Source organism: Engystomops pustulosus, chromosome 2 (assembly GCF_040894005.1).
Source record: "Engystomops pustulosus chromosome 2, aEngPut4.maternal, whole genome shotgun sequence".
NCBI classification, from domain to species: domain Eukaryota; kingdom Metazoa; phylum Chordata; class Amphibia; order Anura; family Leptodactylidae; genus Engystomops; species Engystomops pustulosus.
This window is the reverse complement of record NC_092412.1, coordinates 210,875,858-210,893,869: the sequence shown is the minus strand read 5'-3', so window position 1 is coordinate 210,893,869 and position 18,012 is coordinate 210,875,858. Positions and strand designations below refer to the sequence as shown.

Genomic DNA, 18,012 nt, shown 5'->3' with positions numbered 1-18,012 from the left:
ACCCCTGTGACTTAAACCTCTAACCTAGAGACTTAGCCAAATGTCGTAATGCAGTCATCACCGATAAATGGTTAATATTAGACAATAAAATTACTAGCTAAAAAGAAATTCCTTCCTTTCCTATAAACATCCATAACTTCTGATTACATTCCCAAAGGAAATCTGTCAGCAGTAATTCCTGTGGGAAAGAAACTGCAGCCATTAACTGAATGGAGGCTGAAGTCAGCAGAATTGGTCTCTATTGATTAAGGCTTGAAAAATGTCCGTCACACTAATTATACAGACATGACTACAGGACTGCAAGCAGAGGATGAGGTTGGTTTTCTGACCATTATAAACTCCATCAGGAGCTACGGTAGTATTGGTAACCAAATTATGTCCTAAAAACACATGACCCTGATTTCATGGCCCATACACTATACCGAGATGTGACTTTAAGAATCATACTAATATTTCCATGCTTCCCCACCGTGAGTCATAAAGCCTATAAAACCTGGAGTAATTTTTAGTACGGCCCATGCATGGTTCAAAGTTCATGGACCCAAAGTTGTGTGTTTTTGGCCCTAACAATGGCATCTATAGATGCTAGCAAAATAGAAAAATAAACTTAACACCAATTTTTTTTTTTATTATTGGGGGGGGGGGGGGGGGCATCAGAGCATCTAGTCCTATCGCATAGGAACCGGTGACGACATGTACTTTGTGCACAGTCCCTGGCCTGGCCAGTCACACCTGGGTCAGTTCGATACGACTGCCAAGGCCCAAAAGATTTACGCAACGTCATCACTTGCGTCCTTGAGAAGGTTCCTGATAAAAATAGGCCTCTTTTTTCTATACAAAAACTGGCTTATGCCTTTTTTATTGCAAATAATTTATTCTAAATGTAGCAATTTAATATGGCACTTGAGCTGAAGATCTGGGTACAGCTTCTTCACTGCAGTATAAAAGAGTACCAATTCAATTTGTTCCCATTTAGTGAAATTTTCTTACCGTTATTACCGTACATGTTGCTTACAAGGTTCTATAGGTTTGTTCTTGTTGAAGTAACTATGATGGAACATATATACAGGTGATCCCCAACTTAAGAACACCTGACTTACATACCACCCCTAATTACAAACGGCCCTCTGGATGTTTGCAATTTACTGTACTTCAGTCGAGGTATGATCATAGTATCATGATGATGATGTCCTAGTTGTGAGGGATATTATTCAACCAGGAGTGACAGGTCAGTGCGACTCTTCTCTGCGACTCCTTACAGGTCATTAGTATGCAGCATTCAATGTTCCCAGAAAATAACAGGACATCATTGTGATCTGACAAGGTCCTGAATAACAGGTTGCTGTAACTTTGTGGGTTTGAATCATCCTGATAAGTCCTGAGAGTGCAGAACCTAATAATCAGCATAAGAATGGGGGTCACTTGCAATCCATATTTTATCATACATGTTATTCCAAAATATATTCCTATAGAATGGCGCTGCCACATAACGCCAAGTGACAAGAAAGTACTTACCTCTAGAACAGGATTGGAGTCCATTTGCTTTCTAATATTTTACCAAAGAAATGGATACTTTATATCATAGAATCATTCGTCTTATAGAAATATGCTCCCAAAATCCAATCCAATAATCAGTATGGCCAATATCAAAATCCACATATATTAAAGCATCTGGCAGCAGTTTTGACCATACAAAGTTTTCAATGGCAGTCTTGGACAGATCTGTAACCAAACAGCTGAAGCGACAGCTCAACTTTAAAGGGAATCTGTCAATGTTCGTGACAGTGTTAAGCTACATTCACATGATGTATGCCCGCCGTACCATAGTACGGCAAGCATACATCGGCGCCGGGGAGAGCACCGCTCACCCCCACCCATCTCCATAGAGTAAGATAGAGCCCGGCACCGTATTCCGTCGAAAGATAGGACATGTCTTTCTACGGGCTACGGAATGGTACTGTGCCACACTTGTGCTGCAGCGTACCGCTCCCATACGGCGCCGTGAGGCCATTGCGGTGTATGGGGGATGTGCCCCATACGTTCGTGTGAATGTAGCCTTAGGTATTGGCCCTAAAGAGCTCTGTAACCATACCTATGAGTGTGCTACAAGTAGCACATTTACATTCCAGGATTGTAGCTGAACCCAGAGCAACACTGGTGCACAGCTACACTGGTGTGCAAAATCTCTATTGTTCTGTTGCACAGTCCCTCCCAATGCTGTAGCAGTTTTTATTTGAATACTACAGCAGTTCAGGAGGGTGGGGGTGTTTAGTAGTACACTGAAAGATCTATCTCAAAAACTAGTGCACAAAATCCAGCTACAATCCTGGAACATAAAGTGTACAGGGATTAAACCAGTGTAATCAGCGGTGTACAATTCATGCAGGGTGTCCCTAGTTGTGTACTAGAGTTTTTAGGCAAAATCTCCATTTACATACAAAATAATGAGCACCATGTCCTGTTCAAACAAAATCCATCTGTGGCAAAGCCTGGCAGCCTATACTTAGTGGCATCTGACAAAACCCTTCTACAGCACAAGACATCTGTGCCGAGCGGTTGCCAAGCAAGTAAATCCTTAGGGCTTCCCAGTTTGTAAAAACAATACTTCTAAAAAGCAACAACTAGCAGTAATAGCAAGTACAGAAACCGATGCAGGAACCATTGAGAATGCCCGCACCAGTCATTACGTGTGCCAATCACGCCACATACAGACCACAAGGACCTCAATGGACTGGACACAAAGCATTTTTCTTTACTTCTTTGGTTGAAAGCACTTATGTTTTATTTTATTGGAAACCCCATTGCCCTCAGAAAAAATTTCCAATATTTTTTGCTCTGACACATACAACCATTTCAGGCTACATTCACATCAAGTTTTTTGCTCTCTGTTGTAAGAATACGTCATACAGATTCCCAATATCTTCTTACAATGGAGGGTTAGGACATATCCCACAGTGTGCCTATACAGTCGGTTATGTTGTCTGGTTCTACCTCCTCCCCCTTAAAGTGGGAGGAGGAATGCGCATCGGGTGCAGCCAGTGATTGGCTGCTGCTGATGTTCAGGGTGTTTCCCCAGTGATGTCACGGTCCCTATATAGAGAGTTACATCACTGGGGACGGTCCAGAGCGTATGCTCACTGGAGCCTGGGATGTAGTATGTTGCATCCGTCTTCCGTAAACTCAATGGTACGTAGACTGCTGGGTCTTTCCATACTGCATTTCCTGCAGGATCTAACATACACGTCCAGTATATGTCTATAGATTTAGACACTAAGCATTTCATAAAAACGTGATAAGGATGAACCCTTGTTATGCATTTTTTTATTATAATAAAAATTTTATTCATACTTTTATTTTTTAAATTTATAGTTCTTTAGGGTTTTTACATTTGCATTTGGATATTAAGATAATGTATAGAAACAGTTTTCCAATTAGGTTATGGCAAGTGTGATGCGCACAATCTTCGGTGAATTGCTACGGCAAATCTGTCATCTACAAGATTGAAGGCAGATTGCTCTCCTCTCCTGTTTGTTACACAGCTGTGAGTGTTAACCCTTTCAGCTTTCTCCCTGGCTGTAGTATTCTATTAGCAGCATTTTCAAAGATCAAGCTGAAAGTGAAAGGATAAAGTCTCACTACCAGAGCAATTTAACCAAACACAGAGAAATTAGACGTGAGCTCATACAGTCTCCATAGACACACACTGCACAGGTTGGAATACGGATCTCTATGGGAGGGAGTAGCTTGAACCTATAACCAGCTACAACCCCACCCCCAACACACACAGATGTCTTTATACATGTTCCAATGATGCCTCTATCTGTGGGATTAGAGCCGCCACCCTAAAAAACACTTTTATTGAGGCCTTCTGTTCCAGTCATGGAGGTGGGGAGGTGCAAAATACAGTCAAGCTAGTCCACCCTCCTCCCTGACACTGCTAACACAGCTGAAGAGAATTGAGAATTTCTGAGGGGGAGTGTGGAGGAAGGTTGATTTCTCTTCACATAGCCAGCGTCACTCTTACCTACTCCATCCAGAAGGAGTTTTTAATGATGTAGCAGAGTAGAGTCACACACAGCCACTGTCTCTAACACCGCCTCCTCATGACTGGAACAGAGAGAATCAGACAGCTTGATAAATCTGCCCCACTGTGTGTGGTTTGTGGGGTTGGGGGGGGGGGGGGGGGGGGACGGTGACAGTTTTGCTTCAAATCATCACCTAAGCAGCTAAAAATCACATACTAAAGGGCTTTTCACTGTCGCTAGCCCATCTACAAGTTATACGCTTTATTTACATATGGGGGTAACATCTCATTACAGCGACTTACTGACATCATCCACTGGCAAGATAGCATGCTCCATCAGTGTGACCTCAAGGGATAAAGTCTGTGTTAGCACTCAGGGGTTAATGCCAGGGATACAATGAATGTCAGCACCAGCAGGGGAGCCGGCAGTATTACTCAGGAAGGGATTATAGATAAGCAGTTTTATTAGTCAAAGGATCATTGGAGTAAAACGGATCTTTAATAAGCGATGACTTACAATGTCAAAGACCCATATGACAGCACAAGAAACCCGATCATACCCTTTATACTGTACTGCACAATAAGGAGCAATTACACTGCAGGTCAATACTAGGATCCTTTCAAAATAACATATGAAACATTAATGAGAGCTTTAAGTCATGAAAAAATAATAAGTCGTTTATAGAAAATTCACAAATTTTCTGTGGGAAACTTATTTTTTCTCCATTTTCAGAGGGCTACAATTTGGAAGAGAATTTACTTTCATCAATAAGCCCTCTACTCCTATGACGGCCTTACATTGAATTTGTGAGAAGTAAGTGGTTCGCCCTGAAGGTGAAATAATTACATGGAGGTTTATTTTTACATGTCCAGTTGTTTTGCTCTCTGCAGAGATAGTCTGCCATCAGGAGTTTCTGACAGTAAATCCACTAGTATATGAACCCATGTTATCATGCCCTTATTGTATTGTATGGAGTCTCCCAGCTCCTGCCGCTATTCACTGAATGACTACAACATACAGCAATGTGTCTTTAGCCAGTACTTCCCGATGCTAAATGGATATTGAACAACAAACTTCATGTGCACTACTGGGTGAAAAGATCTTGTCATCTCTGTATTGACAGCAGCACATGTATACAGCTTCAGCACAAAGAAAAAATTCTTTCACATGAACAGTGTGTGCGGTAGTCCTTTGGTTTCTGACAGTGGTGCACCCACCTCTCTCCTTACAGAGAGGGCTTGTATTTTAGCAGAGAAGAGCATGCATGTGTATAGGGGCATTGAAGGGACTAATAAGTAGGGTTGAGAGGACCCAAACAGTGGTGTTGCAGGGTCAGGTAAAAGTTCAGGATCGGGTTCACCACTACCAGTAAGACCCGTGATTAACGCGGCCAGGGAGTGTGCGTGCTGACATTTTTCCCTAGGATCCCTGATGCAGTCACAGTTATGCCGTTCCACTGCGAGTACCCGAGCGAAACTTTTTGCCAAAACTCAAGTCTAAAAAGTATTGCAAACTAGAGCTAAAAAAGGATTGTGTCATCACAGAGATCAGCGATCCAAGGAAAAGGCTTTGCAAGCAACATTTAAAGGGTTAACAACTGTAATTGGTGCCAGAACCAATCAAGAGCATTACTAGAGGGTGTTCGCATTTAGATTCGGCATTGGTTACCCAAACTTTTGTTCAATGGCCCCAACGAGTCCTCTTCTCACTACTAAGGAGTATTGAAGCCTTCAGTTAAAAAGGGATTGTGGATGACACTTATTTCTGCAAAATTTGCCAGGAAGCAATAAATATGCATCTATTACAAGGCGGGTGACCTGAAGCAAGTATCCAACAAGTGTCAGTTTATGGATGACTTCTGGGCTTACATTTGGTCACATTATTCATTTTCAACAAACTATCTAGATTCCAGCAAAGCCTGTTCTGTGCAATAGATGAACTGCAGAAATTAAGAAGAGATTTGTTAGGAACTACTGGCACTTTTGAAGCTTAATCAATACATATCTGGAAGAATATTCCTTACCACGGATCAGTCTTAAAGTATAACTCACTTATACTGAAAGGAACTCAATGGCTTCAAGAAGTTCATGGCCAATAAAATAACTCTTATTCTCAGCATTTACAATGTCTCACTCCTCTCCGATAAAGGAGCAAATAAATGTGCCAGGGTTTAGCCTGAACGTCACTGAATAGCATAGTCACCGATATCAGAAGAGAATGAGCGGGGATCACTCTGACAATACAAGGACATATCTGGCCATGTGTCCAAGGTGCTCAATGGGTAACCTTCAGCTAAGCCAAGCTTAAATAAGAGATATACAAAGCAGATTTTTTATATTCTATAAGAGTTAAAGGGTCTTTCATTTGGGACCTTCATAAATTAGATGTAGAAGGAAGAGGCTGCACATAGCTTCTCTCTCCATGAAGGACAAGGCCTATTTGGATATTGCATGGATGGAACATGCCGTTGAATACTTCTTGTGTAATCATTCACACTTTTCCAGGATTAGCTGCAATTCAGGGCACATGCAACTGTAGAGCCATCTGCAAAGAGCACGTCCAGAAATGCACAGCCTCCATGTGCTGCTGTACAAGCTTGTAGTCCTGTCTACATTACTTTTTGGGCTACATCAATCTTCTAAGATCCAGTTCATATTAGTTTTAATCAATCCTGGTTTTTGCTGACAATAATTGCTGCAAAACAACTAGTGAACTAACCGAGATGTGAACAGGCCAATGTATAGAAAAATTGTAATCAAATTTCTTTATCCATCGTTCATGCAAATGTATACTTTTCCATGTTAACAGACAAACAATCCTCTGTAGTTTCATAAATGTACCCTAACGTTCCATCAATGTTAAGATAAAAAAAAAAAAGAATACATAAATACATAATTCCATAAAAACTTTACACTTAGAGCTTAGCATCATTGTTTCTTTGATCTTTGCAAAGCTTCATCCTAGCTTGCCTTACCCTCACTCCCTGTCCTCTGCTTCCTTTGTTTCCACTCAGCTACAAGGGGAACACTAAACGAGGCTCCAAACCTATCACCAGTGGTCGAGTGGTGGTAACAGAACAGCAGGGGGAAATATGCAACATGCAGTCAGAAATTCAATTTTTTACATACAGTTCCTATTTCCAACTGTAACAGTGGAAATCTACACTTCTGAAACACCTAAAATAATACCAAAACTGTGTGTCCTGGTGCCACGGTTCAGAAGATGTGGCCATTTGAAGTGTGCATCAATCTGTCACCCTTCCCTAGGTTTAGCAACAGCAGCCAAGTGTGTTGGACTTCTGAACAGTGACCTCGGTGTCCCTTTAGTTACTCATCCATTCTGCCTATAATCAACAAGCTGGATGGCAGGAGCAGGGGAACACACATCAAAAGGTGTAATTTCAAAGGGGAGAATCTCCCCTTTAGTATCACATCAGGATTACGTTTCTAGCTGCCACAGAACTGGTGATATTTACTGTTAAATTTACAGTCAGGGATGAGAAGCTATAAATAAAGTTGCTGTAAGAAATGTCATTTTTAACAGTGGATATCTGTGGTTCTGTAACACCTAGGAACAAAATCCTGATGTAATATTAAAGGAGAGATTTTCCCTGTAAAAATGACACCAGTGTTATCAAATGGCAACTGAGTTTCCAGGTGCCTTGGTTTAGAAAAGTGATGGCGAACCTTTTAGAGCCTCAGTGCTCCAACTTCAACCGAAAGCCACTTATTTATTGCAAAGTGCCAGCGCAGCAATTTAAGCAGCAATTTATTTCTCCTTGTTCATTGACAACTTTCAATCCTTCAGCCTCCCAAGGACACCAACGCAGTTGAAAGGAGGAGGGCAAATTCATCTATCATTGTAGGAAGATTCTCCAGGCAGATTCTTTGAGTCCTGTCTGGTGAACTTCATCCTGGGGTGATGGCCTGGGTGCCCACAGAGAAGGCTCGGAGTGTCGCCTCTGGCACCAGTGCCATAGGTTTGCCACCCCTGGTTTAGAAGATACAACTGTTTAATCTTTGTCTCCCTCCAGCATAAGCTGAAGGCAAAATGGAAAAGGAGGGGGAAACTGTTTCACAAGTTTTTTTCTCCTCTAAATGTATTGCTGAACCTGGGAAGTGTCACTTATTGATGCCATAACTATTTTACCATATTTTGATAATGGTTGATTCAATTTTACTGTTAACTAAAAAGAGTTTCATAGGGAAATCTACAAAAAAGCTGCATATTTTTTCACATTTTAGTCATTCGTCTGCTAATTCTAAAAGCATAAAAAAAGAAAGTAACTATGGTAATAAAACTATCCTATCAAGTTAATATTGCATCTTTATAAATGACCATGAATAGGCTTAAATATAAGAAATCAGCAAAGACTGCAGCAAGTCTGTTCTGCTCTAAAATTTAAGATAAAACCCCATCCCTTTAGAAAAAGGCACTTCCAACATATTTATGTAGACAAGGGGGAAAAAAAAAGCAGATTTTACAATGTTGAAGGATTTTATGGCTAGAGTGGAGCTGAAATGATATATCAGCACTCACAGGTCTTAAAAATGATGAACTACTGAATACCGCGCTTATCTCAGCTAGTACATTGATCTGCAGTAGTTATAAAGCATTTCCTACCTGAACAAGCAGATCTTGGTGTAGTCTGACGATCGATGCATTTCTTAAAGAAAACCCCTGCCAATAGTTGCCCGTAGTTGTGAGATAAGGTATATATACAGGAACCAGATTCAGTGCAATGCAATAATGCTTTACTGGTAGTTCACACATATCAATTGCACATCTTATAGACTTCAGAGATGGAAATACTCCTTAAAGGGAACCGGTCATCAGGGCACACTCCAGTGAGTATAAGAATAGTATACCTGGCAGAGCAGAGCAGGTAATGATGATGATTGCAGCCTTGTAACAGTCCCCCCCCCCTTGACTCGGTGCAGTTTGCCGTCATCACTGTAAACTTAAGCAATGAGGTCCTAAAGCTGTATGCAAATGAGCTGTGAAATGTCCAATGAGTCATTAGCATATTCAAGCTGTCCAGCGTATTCATGAGGGGGAGGCACAGCCACACCCCCAGTGCTTGACTAAGAGCCCGAATAATGATGTGAGGTATAATGGTGTAATGGCTCCTCCATGTGCTTCCTGGTGCTGGCGCCCCCTGCAGCCTGTGAGTGTATGAGAGATACAACATCTTCAGGCAGCAGCCATGTTATAGCAGAACATGTCAGGTACTTGTGTAGCTGATGTCTGTGTCTCTGTGTATTAGGAGGATGCAGCATGTCAGCAGATGCAGCACACACACTAGCAATGCTTTACTATACATTACACACAAACATGAGCAGGGGAGGAGAGGGGAGGGGTAACAGGGGTGACATCACTGCCTCTGACCATGTGACCAGCCTCATTTACATAATAAAGAAAAGATGATTTTACAATAATTAATGTATGAATTGACTAGATAAAGGCTGGGATGGATCCTCTTGAGCTGCTCCAACAGGTAGAGGTGACAAAAATAGATGACAGGTGTCCTTTAAAAGTGAGTGGAACCATTAATATTAAAGTATAGAAGCAGATTAGGAACTAGCATCAAAAGGCTACAGGAACCTGTCATTATGTGAAAATATGTGAAAATGTGTGTTCTGATGACAGGTTCCCTTTATTAGAGGTTGCACTTAGTTTAATTTCTCCACAGTGCAAGGGATAACATTCTAATTCATAGCGGTCTGACCACTTGGACCCTCAATGCTCAGGGAACAGAAGTCCAGCTTATCATGCAAAGTCCAACAGAATTGAGTCGCAAGCCCTAAGTTAGAGGTGTACCATGGTTTGTCTCCCACTGATCCCTTTAATAAAGTTTATTGTTGATGGAAAAAAAAAAAAAAGTACAGCGGCTATAATAAAAGTCTAATAACCAAAAGTTTCACGGCTCAGTTACAAAACCATAGCATAGGTAGAAAGAAAGCAAATACAGACAGGTACTCACCTCTAAAACCTCTGTCACCAGAGCCCCGACACCCGTGTAATAAAAGGGATACAGAATCGCAGGAAGTGGAAATAGTATCAGGATGCCCAGGAGGCCAAGAATAAAATTGTGCCAAACTCCTACAAACAGACAATCAATATAGACACTGATGAAAAAGTACGATATAAGCAGACAAGATACATTATAACAATATAAAACATGTACGATTATGCAATCTGGAGGTAAATGACTCAAGTTTGACCACATTGAATGCTCTACCCACCCAAAAACGCAGCTTCACTGTACAGTATTTTACAACTATTGTCAGGTTCGACAGCTAGAAGCCAAAACAGTATGTGCTGTGCCGATTGCTCCTAAGAATTGTGTGTCACCCAATGCAGTGAGGGTGCCGTTTATTCATGAGCGCCTCGGAGAGACAGTGTGCTATACTTTATTAGCATATGTTTTAATCATGCCGATCATGTTTACTTCTATGGAGAAATGGCTGCAAATGTCTCTGATCATTCATTCTGCGGCCTCTGACAGATGTGATCTGCAGCAATACGCACATTACAGAATTAGCACGCCATCTAGTGGCCAGGATATTACACAGCTTTAAAAAAAATGTTTATGTTTCAAAAATATTTTTCTTTATTTTGTCATCTTCTGGTGCCAATAACTTTTTCATACTTTGGTATACGGAGCAGTGGGTGGTGTCATTTTTTGCAACTTTTGATGACGTTTTCATTGCTATTCATTGCTTCAGTGCCATTTTTGAATTTGGGCGCTATTTTCCGTTATGGGGTTAAACGCAGTAAAAAATCGTTATTATATTTTGATAGATCGGGCATTTTTAGACGCGCCCATACCTAATGTGCTTATGATTTTTAATGTTTATTAATATTTATATCAATTCTACGGAAAGGGGGGTGATTGGAATTTTTCGTTTTTTTTATTATAATTTTTTTACTTTTTTTAAATTTAACTTTTACTATTTTTCAGACTACCTAGGGTGCTTTAACCCTAGGTTGTCTGATCGTTCCCATCATATACTGCCATACTACTGTACAGTATGGCAGTATATGGGGATTTTCCTCCTCATTCATTACAATGTGCAATTAGCACATTGTAATGAGTGGGTTAAAACAAGACAGCCTCAGGTCAACGGATCGCTGCTGCCCGATGACATCAACATTGCCGGCGGGTGTTTTCCCCGGCGATCGGTGCTAGCACCGATCACGGATGGTACCGGTAAGCCTTTGCGCATGACCGTTCTGCTCCACTAATCTCTTTGGAGCTGACGGAGATTGCCGAGCGCAGCGCTCTTCAATTTCCGAGCACCAAGATCCCCACTGATCAGCAAGTTAGTCCCCATCTTCAGTTCGTGGGAAAACCCCTTTAAGCTCCTCATTAGAACGTCCTCTACATTGTCTTGTCTTTTTAAAAGTCTCTAAATTCTGATGAGACCCATTTCTCTCCATGGCTGGGACAAGAAATGGCTGTGCCCCAATGTCTGTATATGTTGTTCAACAAAACGGGTGCAAAGCAAATGGTGTATGAAAAGGCGAATACTTCACATACCAAAATACTGTGCCAAAGAATTTCTTTTCATCTAGAGAACCGTCTGTGTTGTCAGAATATGTTATGGCATTGAGATAGCATGAATCTGAAATATGCCACCTGCAACTTTAAACATAAAATTCCTGGTCCTCACTCCCTAGAAAATCATGCAATGCTCCCACCCCTATTGCGAATAACGACTTTCATAAAGGTCACTTACCCGCACAGAATATCCGCAACTGTTGAACGGGTGAAACTAGCTGAAGGTGAGTGGTGAAAAGATCAACAAATGCCCCGGGGTACACCACAAATATAAACATGCCAAACCCATTAAAACGCACCGTTTCCCTGTGGATACAAAGGTAACATTAATACAGCAACGTATAAAGCGCCTTCATATTCCGTAGCGCTTTACAAATCATAGGGGACATATACAAACATATACTTCATTACAGAGTACAAACAGTCATATGGAACAATAGGAGTGAGGGTCCTGCTCACAAGAGCTTTCAGTCTATGAGGATGAAGGGGGTGACACAGTAGGTATAAGAGCTTATATAATGATCCAGCCATTATTTATAAGGGGATGGAATTAAAATAATTTAATAATAAAAGTTCTGCTGCTTGAACCAGTCATCAGCCGCCATTTTATATAGAAAGTCTAACGTCAATGGAACCGCAGAGGAGCCTGGTATATATCTGATGATTACCGTATAACAGAGGGGAGGAGGACACATCATGGGTTAGTAAAGCTAATAGAGTTAAAGTTGGAATATGATAGGCTTGCTTAAAAAGATTGGTTTTAAGCAGAGCCGAATTTAGTGTTAATGCTGCCCTAGGCACTTTCGGTGCTTACACCACATAGAAACGTATATGCGATCAGGCCAAGGCATGCCCCAGACCAAAAGTATGGTTACATGTAAAACGTATGGGTTTAAAAAACACATCCCCAAGACGCCACGTGTGAACACACCTTGAAGAGACTACTGTACTTGAGGGAGCCCACAACAGCTGCAACTATAAGTATACTGTACAGTATTGTATCTTCCCATAGATAACCCCCAGGAGTACAGAATATCAGGCCCCCACATTGTTATGAAATTAGGGTAGAAGTTCATAAATAAGATAAGCTCAGACAATGGGGGTCATTTACTAAGGGCCCGATTCGCGTTTTCCTGACGTGTTACCCGAATATAAGTAAATCTGCCCCAATGTATTTAATATTCCCGATCCATTTTTTTACCATAATAAAAAAAAAGCATCTTACAGAAATGTCTAAACATAAATGCCAATTCCAATCTCATAATGGAGACTCATCAGATTCTTGAAGAGACCATTCCCATACAGCTTGTCCAGGTACTGAATAAATATTTCATCCTTTTTTGGCTGCTCTCCATTTATACCATTTAAATATTCATGTGAATACAAAATGCAGCTTCATCTCTGCCAGACATAAAAAGAAGAAGATCGGATTACCTGACGGCTGCCACTCCGTGCCCGACCTCATGTATGACACCGCTGATAAGGATTGCCGAGAAGAAGTATGTCAGCTGGCTGATGGGAAGGTTTACACCCGGCACCTGTTCAAGTCAGCATAGAGACAAAATATAAACCACCATAACCACAGAGAGAGTATTGCGGCAGCTGCACGGACAAAGGACGGGCATAGGCGGCAGTCATATATGTTACATGCATCTCTCAGTACTAGCATTGTGCCAAGAAAGGAAAAGTGTGTATGAGCAATCTGTACCGTTACATATCTCAGCAGACAAGGTGGTAGCCTCTCCAACTGGAGGAGAAACTAGGAAAGCTCAAAATGAGGGTATAAAATGTCCTTTCTAGAATCCCCGCTTTCATGTGAAATAATGTTTTTACCTACACAACAATATTTCCCCCCAAAATCAGGCAAATATGTCTCTTCTCACCTTGTTTTCTCAGAGGAGTAAAGTCTATGGGTAGCAGGGGTAGTTTCAAGCCTCTATGTTCTGTTTTATAGCACCTAGAAATGTTGTGTCATATTAAAGATAAGGATGACTTCTTTTAGATCACATCAGGTTTGTGGTTATGTGAGCCGGAGATAAAAGCAGCTACAGACATAGATAGAAATGTAAACTGGAGATAAATATCCAATCCCTGCCTACTTTTAACTGTCTGTATGTTCAAGAGCCGGATCTTAAAGATGAGCTTCTTATCTTTTATACGACACAAAAAGCATGCGAGGTATTAGCACGTCACACATCGGCAGCAGGTGTATGGAGAGGGCTTACGGGCTGAGTCCTCTCCATACAAGGAGGGTGTTTGCTGGATATTGCAGCAAACACCCACCAGTAACACACCCAGCACCCAGGGTGTTAACCCTCGATTGCAGACGGCAAAGCTGGGTGCATCTATACTGGCTTAGATCGTCGCTCCCAGTGATGTCATCGGGGAGTGATGATTTGTCTCCATGACTTGGGTCTTTGTAATACCCGAGGCTGTATGATTTCGGGCCATTTGTTACAATGTGCCAGCGGCACACCATAATAAATGATCATTAAAATCCCCATATACTGCCATACTGTAGTATGGTAGTATATGGTAGGTGTGTCAGACAACCTAGGGTTAAAGTTCTCTAAAGGGTCTGAATAATGGTAAAAACATAAACATTAAAATCACCCCCCTTTCTCCACTGATATAAAAATAAACACTAAAAATTTATAAAACATGTTAGGTATTGCCGTGTCCCAAAATGTCCGAACTATCAAAATATAATTCCCAGCGTTTAAAAAAAATAAAATAAACAAAGAAATAAATGATGACAATTCCTGGCCATGCCAGAACTGGTGCACCGGCCACAATAAAGGCCCCCCCTTTTAGCTTCTATGTGCCCGCTCAACAATACACCATCCCAAGAATGGGTGATATGTTCTGAGCATGAAGTGTACTAGTAGGTCTTTAGCAGACCACCATGATACATGTTCACTATTAATAATGCCTTTAGTCCTATGTGTACGTTCTGCTTTTAAGTGTATTAATTATGTTTGGCTTGAGAAAGCGCCACGGAGCGCGATACGGTCCCGTTGCCAAGGCTTGCTTTTCCCTGCATGTGATTTTACGCTTCTTCACCTGAATAAAGGACATTACACTTTTCTAACAGTGTTGCTTATGGTATTTTATGATGCCTTGATCCAATAAAGATTTACCTTCTTCAGGGACTTTTCATGCTTTAATTTGTGACAGTTATTTCTGCGTTTTAAAAAAAGAATTTTACACTTTTTTTGTAAAATAAATCTACCACATGGATCAAAGATTGTGATCCAAACACACTTACATACAGGTATGCATCTCCCCTTGTCAGGATCCGCTCCTCTTTTAGCTTCTTATGTTCTTGATTTTTCTTAAAAATACTTTAAAATTATGCAAATGATGCTGGGGGCTCCGGGCTTCATAGCTGTTAATTGAGACAGGAGACTCATTTGCATAATTGTTTAACCTTTTTTTGGAAAAACAAGGGCATAATAAGTGCAGATACTGCCAGAGGGGGCACATGTCAGTAGGTCAGTGTGTTTGGTTTGCAATCCTTCATCCTGGTGGTAGATATCCTTTAAATTTAACTGTATTAAATTACATGCTTTATAAGGGAAAAAAAAAGAGGAAAAGACGACGTAGTGATTTATAAGATACATCTCTATACACCAGTGCACTGAGCTTGTGCCACAGTATAACTCTATGGAAGCTCTTAGAGAAAACCTTCCCACCCATAGCAGATAAGTCTGTAGTTCCGTGGTAAAGCTCTTGCCTGCAAATGTCAAGGTTGAGAATTCAGATCCTGTCTAACCAAAAACTAAATTAAATGAATAACCTTTATTAAATTGTGGGAACCCTCTGAGATGCGGAAATACCATATATGGACAAGTGATCCGATTTCCCCGAGGACCTTACATCTACTCTCTTGAACAGTGCAGGAACCCTGGAACAGTATAATAAAGGGAACCTGACCCATTTTTAGCACTCCCCCAGTCCCCACAGAGCATAGTATATACACTGCCAAAGTGTTTTGGTATAAAAATAGATTTATCAGAAAAAAAAGATTTGTTATATAGTACCTTTCAATACCATGTGTGACTAGGCACTCGTCACCATTGGGAAACTGCTCCTCTTTTTGGGTCCTTTTCAAATATATATGGGTTGTTTTTTTTTACCCACATTGGAATCAAATTCCACCATATAAACATATCCCAAGACTGAAGACTTAACCTTCAGAACTGGGAGAATATTGGAAAAAAAAAATATTTGGCAATAAAGTCCCCCAGCCTCTGCATATGAGGAGGAGGTGGTGGTGCGCGTGTGGCTCTATCCAGTTCTACGGGAGTTTAGGATAAAGATTTTATCTGTAACTTTGAATTCTCTGCTCTGGCCCATGTATCTACAGTAATATTCCCAACTAATTTATACTGAATATGCATAACATGACAGGTGACATTGAACTCCATGCACACTTCAAAAGGCCATAAAACTTCAGAAGACAAGCCTGAAGAGGAAAATGTGCAACTTTCAGAGGAAAATGACGGAGCTACAGCTGCAAAATACAGAGCAATACTTAGCCTAATGGTAAAAGCACCCTTGTAAAATATCAGATGACGCTCTAGAAATGTCACAGATAAGAGGTAACTTTAATGATATTTTGCTTCCCAACAAATCCATTCGGCAGGCAGTGTTTACACATGGCATAAAAGGTACAGAATATACGACTGCTGCACTATTGCTTTGCTGTGAACTCTTTTAATGGGTTCATTGAGCACTGACCACAACTTGGAGAATGCGATCACTTTGGGACCCTGGGGTATCAGCCATCATCTGATGCAACGTCTGTATCAGCGTCTTCCCAAGTAGAATCATGGATCCGAACATGGCGAGGATCCCAAACACCATGCCCAAATTGAACCTGCAGTGTAAGAGGAAGGGTAAGTAGTTAGCCATAGAAATAAGAGGTCAGCAGTGCATCTGTGTGACGTCACATGACCAGGGACCGGTTTCCTCCATTGTCCTGATGTGGTTATGTCTACGCGCTCAGTTTTTCAGATGCAGTTTTTGAGGTCCAAACCGGGAGTGGAGTGAAAATAAAGGAGTAGCACTTCTTAATGATATGTCTTCACCCATTACGATCGAAACCTGCTTTTGGCTTCAAAAACTGCATCTGAAAAACTGAATGTGTGGCTGCACCCTAACCCCACTTACCATATATACAAGAAGTATGGCTTCCATCTTCCCCACTTATAAAATAGACGGTTAAAAAGTGTGGTTTGCCAGCGGATATGAAATGGCGCGATGCTGATTCCATGTGTAGAAAGCCATTCCTCATACGAGCTCTTGTATGCTTTAGAGGACTATGAGGAAAACAAAATAATTGTTATCAATATCAGGGCAGGCATCCGAGGATCCATTTACTTCATCTACTATGCTTTCTATTGTATATGCCATTCTCACTACATGTGCATTGTCTCTATGCCAATTTAAATGCTATTAGTAGTCACTACACCATTTCACAACGGTTTATAGCCCACCAGGATCAGGATCCTATAAACTAGATAGACTGTACACTGTGTCTGCTGCTGTATGTGTCTGGTGGGGGTCGGTGATGGGGGTGAGGGTTTTACCTTTAACATAATTGCCAAATTATCTAGAAGCTTCCCACCAACACTCAAAAATTTTGTGTCCTTAACCCCTTACTGACGTGGCCTGAAAAGGCTTTCATGACCAGGGGTTTTCCCATGAAAGAAAATTCTGAAATGTCAATCCCCTAGTGATGTTTACACACTAAAAATCATTTTTACCTCCCTTAGGGTACATTTACACAAAAGTATGCCCGCCCAGCCATAGCTGCTCACTCCTCCCCATAAGAAAAAGCCCCAACACGGCCGCACACATGGGTAAAGATAGAGCACCCTCTATCTTTTCTCCGTGTAAGGCGCGGAATACATCGCCGCTGGGATGCCATATCTGTCTATGGGTAATATATGCAACCGCAAATCTGCGCCTGCATATACGCCCCCGCCCCCCCAAACGGTCTTGTGAATGTGCCCTATTACTCAATGATGGTCAGTGTAAGATTCCTGAGTCTGGGCAGGGACTCTCTAAGCAGAAACATCATGATTCTTCTATGCTATTAGATGCTGTGAGCTGACAATGTGCTTAGTTTATCAGGGCACAGGTTTATATACACTTTCATTTGCATTCTGAACATTCACTAGTATCCGACACATGGAATAAACTTGTTAATAACAAGTGAATTAGAGAATGTGTTATTTTGTTATCCTGAGTATATTTAAGAATTTTGTCTTTGTGGGAATACCCATTTAAAAAAGCCCTCCCCAGCACATATTATGAATGCAAGTAACACAAAACATGTGATGCTACTTTTGAAATGCATGCATTTCAGATAATCCCAACCAATGAAGTTTAAAAACGCAGCAAAAATGCCATATG

At 41.1% G+C, this 18,012-nt stretch overlaps 1 protein-coding gene across 2 annotated transcripts in view; it reads right to left on the bottom strand.

The window, feature by feature from the left end:
- The window catches only part of MBTPS2 (membrane bound transcription factor peptidase, site 2), a 29,262-nt gene that overhangs the window by 8,986 nt on the left and 2,264 nt on the right, over positions 1 to 18,012 (bottom strand). For both annotated transcript variants that reach the window (XM_072137982.1, XM_072137983.1), the window contains exons 3-7: positions 16,765 to 16,913; positions 16,333 to 16,471; positions 13,024 to 13,127; positions 11,768 to 11,895; positions 10,009 to 10,127 (exon numbers count right to left, since the gene is read on the bottom strand). In XM_072137982.1, the coding sequence (XP_071994083.1) occupies positions 10,009 to 10,127; positions 11,768 to 11,895; positions 13,024 to 13,127; positions 16,333 to 16,471; positions 16,765 to 16,913 (639 nt within the window). The remainder of the gene's footprint in view (positions 1 to 10,008; positions 10,128 to 11,767; positions 11,896 to 13,023; positions 13,128 to 16,332; positions 16,472 to 16,764; positions 16,914 to 18,012) is intronic.